Below are 12,506 nucleotides of genomic sequence, written 5' to 3' on the forward strand. Positions count from 1 at the left end.
TTATCTATAAAAAAAAAAAAAAAAAAAAAAAAAAAGACCAAATGATGAAACCAAAACGATTATTGATACAATAATTAAAAAAAAGGCTAAATTTGGCAGGAGTCTAGATATTCAACAAGGTATGTTAGCTTGCACCGACAATTAGCTACATAATAGGCTCCAGGAATAGCAGGTTGACATGTTGATCAAGTCAAGTGATAGAAGCCAGATTAAAAAAAAAAAAAACCCTCCTGGAAGTCAAAACTGGGGGAATAGGTCGTATGTGTTATTTTGACGGGCCAGTGGCGCAATGGATAACGCGTCTGACTACGGATCAGAAGATTCTAGGTTCGACTCCTGGCTGGCTCGATCTTTTCAACGAGATGAACAACACATTTGATAACACAATATACAGCTGTGTATACATTACATTACATTACATTACACAACAACAGGTACACTTGTGTTAGTTAAATGCAGGCCTATATAAGGTACAGTTTATGGTACAGACACATTACTCCCATACCATTTTGAATGTCTGGACTGCTGCCTAACTTGGCAATTTTTATTTGATCAATAATAGTTTTAATAGTTGACACATTTGGTCAAACATATGTAGATAAGGCACAAACTGAAAACCAACTAGGTCCTGAGAGCCAAAACTTAAGAAATTATATATAGCCTATAGCTATATATAAAAAAAGTTATTTGTAGGCCTAGTCCAGAGTGCTGAAAAATAAATGTGATTCCTACAGGTGACAATGTGGACAAGCTAAAAGGGATAGTTTAACATTTTGGCAAATTGACCCATTGCCAGTAGGTTTGTTACCTTTACAGTAACACTTCTATTCTACTAGGCCTACGCTAACAAAGTGCATGCATGTTGTCAGTAGAGGGCGCCACTGATCTTCCCAAAGTTTCTGTTCTAACTCTTTTAGGCTATTGCTTTGTGTCAAAAAAAAATAATCATGACGGTTCTTTGTTGCATTAAATGACTCAAATTTGTCACAACCTTGACGCTGGATGACTTGTTGTGTATGACACTCCAGGGAAATTTCATTAATTAGCTATAGGCTTTGAATGCAAACACTTTAATTAGCTCCTCCCGGTGTCACTTCAAAGGTGAGAGGCAGCAGTTTTCCAGGGGATGCTGCTGCTGCTGCTGCTGCTGCAGTGGATGGGCTGATCCACTGATCGCAGGTACAGAGGCTGGGAGGAGGGAGCAGGGAACAGGGACCGCAGTGGAGTTACCGACTGTCTGTCCGGGGCTGTTTGGTTGTTTATATTGACTTATTGTGAATAACACTGGAAGAATGTGCATTGCATGAAAGCCCTGTAGTTTTTTTTTCTTCTTTTCCTTCATCTCCTTCTTTCTAAGTTCATCCATCTGTTGCATCGTATTGCAGCCTATCGGTGCGCCTCGGTGACCCTCTCCCTCTCTCTCTCCCGGATCATGTGGATTATTTTGGCGTTTATCCTGGCAGCAGCGGCCGCCGGTCCTCGGGGGAGCTGCTGCATGGGATGTCAGCTGCCCCACGACTGGAGACCGCAGACAGAAGCGTGCCGCGCTGAGCTGGCGGAGATCATAGTCTTTGCCAAGGTGCTGGCGCTGCACAAAGAGTCCTACAGCGTGTACAACTACCTGCCGTGGCAGCACGACACCGACCTGCTCTACTCGGCCGAGATCGAGCTGCTGTGCGACCAGGCGTGGGGCAGCATGCTGGAGGTCCCCACCGGCTCTAGGTTTAACGTCACCGGCCTGGGCTACTTCCCCTGCTTCTCCTACAGTGTCACCAAAAACAACAACTACTACTTTTTCCTAAGGTGAGCTATAACCTGCATTGCAATATTATGCAAGAGTTGGGATGAAAATGATTATAATTAAGCTTTATTAATACAGCATGAGGCAAGACATTCTGTCAGTAAACTCATAATAGGAAAAAGACAAAAGAAACTGCTGCATTTAGGATTTTTTTTCTTGCCACACATTGTCATGCAAACTTAGAAATGTGGATACGATTGAACGCACATGAGGATGATTTTGTTTATGACAGCAGCATGTGTTGAAAGTTTTAAGAGTTTTCAGAGTTTGTCTCAGTGACTGTTTCCCATGAGGTAACATTACATGACCCATTTTCACCATGGTGTCCAGATGTGGCTCACAGCTGGAATAAACTTCACATTGTTATTTACAATCGGAGAACAATTAGACATTTTTTCCCCCCTCTTTTCTTTCTTAAATTAGAGCAGGTTACATAAAGTGATGATTAGATTTGTTAAAAACAGATTGCAAATAGAGAGACCACCCATTATAGCGGACGTCATGTAATGTAGCTGCTGCCTATAAAGTTTTCTATCATGACAAAGCTGGAGCTCCACTATCTATCTCTTCCCCCCTGTACAGCTGACATATCCGGTCAGTAGCCCTCACTGAGGCCAGTTCATTACTGTACACCTAATCCATCAAAAAATGAAAATTCAGTGTGAAGCACTTCAAAGAAAACCCTCAGATGAGAAAGTCCAGAAACTTCAAAATGTGCATTTATTTTAATATATTTGGGATTAGACAGCAAAGTACAAGAACCTCCATTTGTCTCGCAGTCATACACTTCAAATTACATCATCGCTGGCTCCACCACCGTCTGACCTTCCTGTGCTCCGCACCCCTCTGACACAATGTGCACATCTATGAGAGTTAAGTGTTAAACTGGAGAAGAGAGAGAAGTTCAATGTAGGCCTATTAAGTGATTGGGTAATTAAGAAACATCTGTACAGAGTATAATCAGTGACTGTCTGTCAGTAGTTTGCTCATTCAGAAGGTCAAATTCACATCTTGACCCCCCGGAAAACATTGCAATCACAGTCTATTGCATGTGTTTAAAACCACTGTAATAAATCAGGAGTGTAATAAAATAAAATCCACTATTGAACCTCAGCTCCTCTCAGGGTCTGGCCTGTCTCACCAGCAGCAGCAACAGCTCCTCAAACCTCTGCTGAGATCTGTCATGAAAGGAAGCAAAGGAGTCAATCAGTTGTCGGCCAGTGAGGAAACATTTGCACATATACATTGGCAGATGACTGGCACCATCGGCACACACACACACACTCTCTGCCTCCTTTGCAAATCAGTTTTCTAAACCATCATCATCCATCGTGTATTGATTTCATTTGAATATTGCATTTCACGGCCTGTCAAAGTTTCCGCTCAGATTTTTGCAGGTTTTTTATTCTTAAATGTCTGTGTTGGACAGAAACAACACGGTTGCTCGGGGAAACCTCGATTGCATTCCAGTCAGTGTATAATTACAGTGCCAGACATTTCCCCCAAAAAGCTTGAAGGTAAACCTGCAAAGAATTTTCACTCATGAGAGTTATCAAGCCGGCAAGACCACCTTTTGTCTGCCCATGCATGCACTCACTGCTGCTGAAATACTCCAGTATAGCCTACTTACTACCATCTGATGGTGGCCATGCAGAGTTGGGAGGCGGGGGGAGGGCAACTGGAAAGCATTCCTCACATTTAATGTTTGGTTGTCCCACATGAGGGTCTGCAGCAGCAGCAGCAGAGCCAACATCAATATGTGTTTTTATATGTCACACATCACATAACGCAGCAGAGGAGTCACGCTCACAGGTGTTACAGCTACGGTGTGTTTCTGAGCGGGATGACGATGACGACTCTTTTATAGTATTTTCACTGGTTTCAGTTAATTGCACCTCCAGGGACGACTTTTTCTGGCCCCCGTTGTGTGTTGGTGGAAACATCCGGACGTTATCCCTGTAATCAGCCAGACGACCACCGTCAGACACTTCCTGGAGCGAGTCTCAACAGAGCCCGTTTAAGCACCGATCTGATGATAATTATGAAGCAATGATTACCCCAGTAAACAAATGGTGTGGTGGTGGTGGTGGTGTTTTGTCCAGGGAAACCCCCCCACCGATCTGATTACCCACATTTTCCAATACAGAAGACTCCAGTCCATGCAGGATACATGGGAACATGGGTGCAGGCAGCAGTTGAACCTCATGCAAGATGCATCTCAATCTTCTCTCAAGCTTCTTAATTGCTCTTATCCAATGTGTTGTTTGGCGCCACAACAACACCCTAAAGGTTCACGAGGAGGAGTGATAGCGAACAGTTGTTGTGGCCACTCCGCAACACCAGACACACTTGGTGTTACGGAGCCAAAAACCGAAACAGTTCACATCGCCGTCTCCAGTCGACGTCCATTTCCTGTTATAAAAGTCTCAACAACACCGTCTCAGACCAAAGCGGTTTTTCCAATCAATCATAGGAATAAGCTCCCAGGACAGGACGAATCAGAGCATGGAGAAAAATGCAACCTCGGGCCTCCCCCAGGACCTTTAAAGCAGACAGATTGAGAGCGCTGCAGCTTCAGCCATGCGCTCACTGCAAAAAGCTTTTTTCTTTTTTTTTTGCCTATATCTCAACATTTTTGAAGCTCTCTGTCAAAAGTAGACAAGCGATCACTGGAGGTGAAACTCCGTAAGTGCATAAACTATCGCTCATAATAATGTCTTTATAGCTGGGTGAACATGGCGTGAAATTCACCAACAGCTACACAACATTGAAAAAAATCGTGGTGAAAAGTTCCTGGTTCTTCTGACCTCCTTGCTGCTTTGCTTACATGTGATCTTTGACCTTTTCTTTCTGGTGAAGCAAAACATGAGCTTTCTTCTTGCTCTTTCAACATCTCCACAGTCCACACACACACACACACACACACACACACACACACACACACACACACACACACGCACGCACACACACAGAGTCTGTGATAGGGACAACCAAACTCCTGATGTCCCTGGAGGGATCAGAGATGGAATCCAGATGTATGGAAAACACGCCGCTTCCTCCCTCACACACTTCACATTGTAGGAGAAGATATGAAACATGCACACCGAATCCCGTTGGCTTGTAATTTGCTGGCTTGATTCATCTACATAATGCTTGAATTTGCATAAAAATAGACCAGAGTCTGTTTGCAATTCTGCGTTTATATTACTGTAATGTTTGGGGGTTTTGGTCCAACTCTTCCTGTTTGACTCTGCCAAACTTTATGTGTTGTTATCACTACAGAAACAGACTCACTGAAACTAGGAGTCTAGGATAAATAGATCTCCTCCACTGCTTCGGTTTAAACGGACTGCCCTTCTTAATAAAGTCTCTCGCTGCTCAGATTTCACAACTTTGCATGAGTGAATCATCACAGTCTTCTCTCCCTTTTCTCTGCAGGATGGATGAAAACTACAACATCGTCCCTCATGGTGTGAACTTCCAGGATCCCATCTTCCCCGACACTGCAGATAACCATCGCATGTTTTCCAGCCTCTTCCAGTTTTCCAACTGCACGCCCGGGACTCAGGTCCACACCTTCACCCCGGAGTGGGAGGCTCAGGAGGACAGCAGGGTAAAGCAAAAAAAAAAACAACCCCAACCGCAACCACCAACATAAACCAGTGTTGATAAAGTGTTAGATGAAAAGCACCATCTCCAACGATTCAGTGGTTACAGATTCATGGTGACTTCACACATACTTGGTGGGAACGGGTGCAATAAGCCCCAAGAGGTTGAGGTTTTCTGGCGCGCACACAAAGGATTCAACATCACACCCTGTTGTTTTCAAAGAAAAGAAGCAGGAACGCTAAATAAGTTCTTAGGCCATTGGAAACTAAATACACATTTTCTTGAGGTTTTTATCAGACAAAGAGCTCACTATGTTAAGATCTAGATATTTGGCCATTTGGTTGTTTAATGGAGTTTTTACCTAAGCGCCTTACGTCAGGGTGACAGCGTACGGAGCCAGCGGTCTTTGATTGGTTGGATTGGATTGAAGTATTTCAACCGATTTATAGAGAAAAGTATAAAAATCAAAGCGGCAGAACAAGAATTCAAACTTTAAGTGTTCAGCCGAAAACCACCACTAATTGAAGCTGAAGCAAAGACCTGCTTTATCTGTTAGTTCACTGACAAAAAGTTCATTTGACACTTAATTGTCAAAGTTTTTCCAGCAAAACACTAAACACGTGGATCCCTGAAGGGAAACCGCAGCCTTGTTAATCATATCCAATGACACATACAGGCAATAAACAGAGATTCAAATAACTGCTATGCTAAAAATTACCAATGCAATAATACACTATTGGATGTAGATTTAGGACTTTGTGCTCCTCTATGTTTTATGTGTCTCTTGGTTTTTCCATGAACTCGTCAAAGGCATGTTTCTTAATTTTCCGACATTAAACGATTACTCGGGAAAATACAATGTATTAAATGATTATTTGATAATGAAAACAATCATTAGTTGGAGGCCTCAGACGAAATCCATCACATGAAGAAACAGTAACATTAGTCGAGCAGCAGCATGATGAATATTGAAGGAGGAGGTCGCCCTTTGATGGGCTGGAAAAACCATAACTCTCTGGGAGAGAGAGAGAGAGAAATGTAGAAAATGACTGAGTGAAGTAAAACCAGGGAAAGTGGATCCATCGTGAAATGAAATTACAACTCTTAATCACAAAATAGTTCCTGATTATACGTAGGACCGTTCAGATTGATGATTTCAGAGTGTCTGGAGGCTCATGACTTTCATATTGATGTGCATCAGGGTTTTTAAGACCGTCTGAATCTTTAGGATTTCACTGATCAAAGCTCATTTGCACCTGGTGCTCCGTCACTGTGTCGACCCGTCTCAGAGTCCTTTGTGTCGGCGTAGAAATGGTTTCCAGTCACTCAGCACGGCTTTATCCCCTTTAATGAATCTAAACCTTTGGCTTAATCCGCCTGATTTAGGTCAGTCTTCTTCAGTCTGTTTCCAATCATTTGCTGACTACTCATAAAAGCAAAAAAAAAGAAAAAGAAAATCTGCTATGGGTAAAAGAGAACGAAAACATGGTTTGTATTTCCATTAACAGCAAACTCTTGGGTCAGGCCAATGATTATAATTATAGAGCGACATTTAGATATCAGTGCTCCTTCCTTACATCACTCTCATGATTAGATTTCCTCTTAGAAAAATAAAAACAGACTTTGTTTTTTTTTTTTCTTCTGGTACTGAGCAACCATTGTTTGGACAACCAAACCTGAACTCAACATCTGAACAGATACACAACGCATCATCCAAACCATAGTAAATCAAATGGCTTGTATTCAATTTAAGATTTAACACCGAAGTGTATCAGGCAATAAAAACATTATTCTAACAAGCTGTGTTTTCCCACAGTTTTTGTTCCCAACACTAATGTAGAAATATTAGCTCTGAGGTCTACAGACACCGTCCTGGCCCGGTGACCGCAGAGAGGCTAAACAAAAGAAATCAGCATCAGTGTAACAAAATACAGTGCTAATGCGCGAGATGAGCAAATAACCGTCTGTTTTTACCCTGAACGTCCCCTCCGACATTGGAAATGACACGTTAAAGAAACACGTAGAGTCCTGTTTGTTTTTTTTGTGGAGTTTGGATCAGATCAGACTTTGATCATCAAAGCTCTGCATGAGGGCCGAGGGTGCACCACATGGATCCATTTTGGAGCCTGTCAGAATCTGGGGAGGTAGAGTCCGCAAGATGTGGGCGTTCACCAGGCAGGGAGGATCTATATGTAGCGCAGTTGCATTGTGGGAAATGGTGCTTAACCCATATTAGAGCCAAAAAGTTAGGATGTGCACACTTGCCGCTTTCTTTGATTGTGACCTCACCTCAGTCTGTCTCTGCCTGTCTCAGCCTTAATGAAGATTAAAAAACACCAGAGTCATTTTTCTGTTCACGATTACTCACCAGTGACCCTGTTTTTCATATTTATTCATCTTTCAGTCTGGTCAATGTTCCTTTATATGTTCAATCAGCTATTGAAAAACACATTTAAAGCAGAAGTAAGCGGAATATTTGTGTTAATATAAGTCTTAAATAGTTATATCTTCCGACAGCAATCACTTATATAGAGTGTTTGGACTGAAACAGGGATCTCTCAGTCAATCTGCTCTGCTGTAAGCCGAGGAGAAAACTTTCCTTGTATCCTACAACCTTTATCCAATGAGGAGAGAGAACGGCATAAAGGGGCGGTCCTCTCTGTGTGTGCAGCCAAGGGATGCGCGTGAATGTGGTGACGTAGGGACGAGGGCGGGGACTGCTAACTCCATCGGCTGACAAGAAGTTAGCCAAAACGACCGGATCGCTTACTTCTGCTATAATGCAAATAAACAAATGTTCTTGAGATCAAGTAATGTAGATGATTATAACTCAAATATCTGCATGATCTACTCGAGTGCCACAGAAAAAACAAAGATCTTGGCATCCGGCCTGACGGCACTTTTATATAAACATCATCACTTAGAAAATGTTGCAGGCAAACTGTGACAGAAGTTGGGGTGTTATAGTTCAGAACCAAAACAACCTTCACCATGAATTACAGGCAGAGAATCATCGTATGAATCATCCACATGCTGCTGCTCCCACTCATAAAACCATTACACTCACCATTTGAAGGTAAACTGTTCTCCAGTGATTAGCTGTTGTTGCTTCATCAACATGGCATCAGAAATGATGTAGTGCAGTGGGCTACTAGATAAATCAGCAATATTACAAAAAGAAATAGCAATACTGTATTAGACTCCATAAGTTTTTGGCAAGTGTAACTAGAGAGGGCTGTGTATTGGCAAGAATCTGGTGATACAATACGTATCCTGCCGACAGGTGATGATATGATGTACTGTGATACATTGGGATCCTGTAAACCAAGTGATATATTGCTTTTTCCCCCCCAAAAGTATATATATTTTTAAATAAATCTCATAGCATAAAGAAAACACAATGTTATGCACAAAAAAAATACATCCTCCATAAAAATGTATACTTTTTGTTCTGAACAGATTGAATCTCAACACCTGCCTCAATCAGGTTTATCAACTGGTTTATTTGAAGCTTTCTCTCTCGAAATCCATATACACTGTATGACGACGAGTAAAACAGACAAAAATGGTTAATTACCTCGTTGGCTGCAAACAAGACGATTATCTTTGGATCTTGTAAGGTTGTCAAACACTTTACAAACACTTAAACAGGTTGAAAACGTAGAAAACTTAGCTTAACTGGAGCAAACTTGCATCTTCACCTGCTCACCTGCTCCCTTCCCACACCTGGTTTTCAAAATAAAAGTGGTGGTTTCAAAATAAAAGCTATTTCTGCTAGTCCTCTCATGGTAATACAGAAACAACTGAAACATACACTAAAAGGCAATAGCAACATAATTAATATAATACATATGGTCACTGTGACATTCAACAACACCGTTTTTCGTGTAATCTCACCGTTGGTTAGAGGCTCAAATACATTTCAAAACCACCATCACTGTGTGAACTCTTGATGAAAACGTTGATACAACGCTTCGATGAATCAGCAGCTTTGTATTTTTTATCATTAGCTTTTTATCAGACTTGCTGCCCGAGGCACAAAAATGTGTTTTCATCAACGATTATGCATCATCAGTAACAAAAGATCAAGGTCTAAATGCTGCACCTGTGTCTCATTCTGGGCTGCAGACTCTTTTGAGTGCAATTACTTAAGTATTGCAGCTTAGAACAAAACTGTAGACGTGCAGAGAGAAACATCATGTTTAAGTTAAAGCTCTACCTACCTGAGTGTGCAAAAAATTGTGTTTTTTTTTTCCATTTTGCACTTTCTGCTTTACATAACGTGATTGTCCTGTACCTACACTTCATCCTTTCAAATCCCTATGGGACACACCAGCAAGAGCTCATGGGAAAAAGTCCATGGCTAATATTACAGCGGGTAATGTACTAAGCAGTGATGTGGGCCGGCGGCCGGCAGCACATTTTTAACATTTCCTCAAAACCCTCAGCGGTTGTTATCTGATGGCAGGGAATTTACATCAGTGTTTCACGCGGGCCCATGTGGAAGCATTAGGATCTGTGGAGGAAATCCACACTCAGGCAGACAGGCATGCAGTCGGACGCATCTGGAGCTCATTTTTTCACCTAAGAAAAGGTCCAGGGCCTTTGGATCATCTGTCGCAAGTTCGCAGGCATGTTGGGTTTCATCTCACTGCAGTGGCGGCGTCTCACTGAAACACAGAGACAGAGATGTTGTGTGTGTGTGACTATACACTTTCTTCTGGTCCTGTATACCTTCAGCTGCAGTGTTAGTTGTCTTTGGCGTATATAAAAAAAAACTGGCTGGTACACAAAGAGCAGGATGGGTACACGGTGCAGCTTAAATTCTTGAGTTGTATTTCCACAGACTGTTCCACAGCGAGAGAGGTATGATCTTAAAAATACTCCGTGATTAATTTCTTGACTTTTTCCTTCCGCTCTCTTTCTTTTCGGGGCTCTAAAAAGCAGCCAAAAAGTTTCTTTCTTTCTTTCTTTCTTTCTTTTTTTGACTCACTCACACACAAACAGCCGAATATGCTAAAAGACTTATGAGCTGTTGGCAGCGGTGGTCGGCCCAGAGAGCCAGCCAGCACCGACTGGACTTATCCAAATGAAATCTAGTATCAAAAACAGCAGATCTGTCATGTGCTACGTCATAAATGTAACAAAAAATATATTAAACCTGACAGTATGAGCCGTGATGGAATACAATTTCACTCAAAAAGCACAGTAGGATGAATTTCAGTGGGGGAATCTTGCAGAATAAAAGCTGATGCCGGACTTCTCCGAGTAGTAAATTGCAAACAGCCTGATAGTAATTTGACAGGTAAATGTTTAAATGGGTCAAAGTGCATTTAATCAAACCGCCTTCATGTGTTTCCAGATATTACAACTCTCTCTGTGCTGTAAAACTGGAATAAACAAGCTTAAATCTTCCATCTTCCATCTTCTCTCTCTCTCTCTCTCGCAGCTGTTGTGCTCCACGGTGCAGAAGGCTCTGTTCGAGGAGGAGGAGAGGGTGAGGACTCTCTCCCAGAAGGTGCGCACCTTGGAGAAAGCCAACGGACACCTGAGGGAAAAGGTGAAGACCATGAAGCGTCTGCTGCGCCAGGCCCAGCGAGACAACGTGAAGGAGCAGCAGACCCTCAGCCTCAAACAGCTGTACGAGTCCAAGACGCCCCAGACCCACCCGGACCAGGACACCACCCAGGACCAGAAGAGCCCGCCGCTCAAAAAGGTTCTGTCCAAGAAGCTGAAAAAATAGACATGTTTTTTTTTAAATTTTTATTCTGTATCATTGTATGTAAATCAACTTTCTGTGACAGGGGGAAGTGAAAAGCTGGGGGGAAGTGACAGCAACAGCAAGTTTATCAATGAAAGTAAAATCATGGATGAAAACGACATCATGTACACTGCAAAAACTCAAAATCTTACCAAGTAGGCTATATGTGTCTTATTTCTAGTCAAAATGTCATTTATAGTCAAAACAAATCTTATTCTACTTAATAAGACTCATCACATTTAAAAAGTAGCTTGTTTTTAGACACTTTTTTTTTTACTTCTTTCAAGCATAAGAAATAAGTAGAAGAATCTGATAGTGGAGCAAGTTTTTCTTTCTTATTACAAGCACAAAAAACTTGCTTTCACTGGCAGATTTTTCTACTTATTTCAGTTGAAAATTAGTTTGAAAAAAGATAAAATGATCTAAAAACAAGTTAATTTTTAAGTGATTAGTCTTATTTTAAGTGGAAAGAGATTAGTTTTGACTAGAAATTAGACATTTTGACAAGAAATAAGACAAATACTCTTGGAAAGATTGAGAGTTTTTGCAGTGTAGTTTTATTTCCTGGTGAAATTGACCTGAGACTGTCCATTAATGCCATCCTTATTCCTTATCCATACTGTGTGTGTATGTTTATGTGTGTGTGCGCGTTTGTGTGTGTGTGTGGGCTCTCCCTTTGACCCGTTTCGTCTTGTGTCCCCGGATGAACTAAAGTGAAGGATTAACTCCCTCTGACATGACGGATTTAAAGGTTTCACAGGAGAGATCTTTATCTAAATCTAAATCTCTTAATTCCTGTTTCTCCATCATTAGTCCGATATCATCACTCTCTCTGAGTTACTGTTGCTGTTAAAGTCTTCACCCCCACCACCCAGAAAGATTTACCTGTGTCCATTAGTTTAATCTTTTTCCAAACAAATACACATAGTAACTCATCATAGCTCAAAGCTGGCAGATGCACTGTTGAAACAATACCTGGACAATGTTAAAGGACCAGTGTGGAGGATTTAGTGGTGTTTAGTTTGTCCATTCTGGGCCACCATAGACATGTGGAAAACAGTCGACACTCCTAAATTGTACACACTGGTCATTTAAAGCATTGGAAATTGTAGATCTGTTTAGATTTTTTTTTGTTTTGTTAATTCTGTGCTGGACACATTAAGCATTGTATAAATATTAGAATTAAATTTCTTCATCCAGATGCTCCAGATGTGAGGAGTAATTAGTCTCACCTTCCCCGTCTTGAGCAGCACAGGATGGATTTCATCGTTTATAGTTTCTAACAGATGAGTCAGAGACAGATCAGACGACAGATCGAAGGTTAAAGGGACAAAT

At 41.6% G+C, this 12,506-nt stretch overlaps 1 protein-coding gene across 1 annotated transcript; it reads left to right on the forward strand.

Annotated features, from left to right (window-relative positions):
- Positions 1-1,186: 1,186 nt before the first annotated feature.
- ccdc3b (coiled-coil domain containing 3b) lies at positions 1,187-11,255 on the forward strand. Its single transcript, XM_083972744.1, has 3 exons — positions 1,187-1,803; positions 5,240-5,414; positions 10,860-11,255. Exons 1-3 carry the CDS (start codon positions 1,433-1,435, stop codon positions 11,151-11,153), a joined length of 840 nt encoding a protein of 279 aa, XP_083828870.1. The 5' UTR covers positions 1,187-1,432; the 3' UTR covers positions 11,154-11,255.
- Positions 11,256-12,506: the final 1,251 nt, after the last annotated feature.

This window comes from Trachurus trachurus (assembly GCF_905171665.1).
Source record: "Trachurus trachurus genome assembly, chromosome: 5".
Classification (NCBI taxonomy): domain Eukaryota; kingdom Metazoa; phylum Chordata; class Actinopteri; order Carangiformes; family Carangidae; genus Trachurus; species Trachurus trachurus.

Coding starts and splice junctions, on each gene's coding strand:
- ccdc3b (XM_083972744.1), top strand. CDS start 1,433: ATGTGGATTATTTTGGCGTTTATCCTGGCAGCAGCGGCCGCCGGTCCT. Junction 1,804..5,239: donor AACTACTACTTTTTCCTAAG/GTGAGCTATAAC, acceptor TTTTCTCTGCAG/GATGGATGAAAACTACAACA. Junction 5,415..10,859: donor AGGCTCAGGAGGACAGCAGG/GTAAAGCAAAAA, acceptor TCTCTCTCGCAG/CTGTTGTGCTCCACGGTGCA.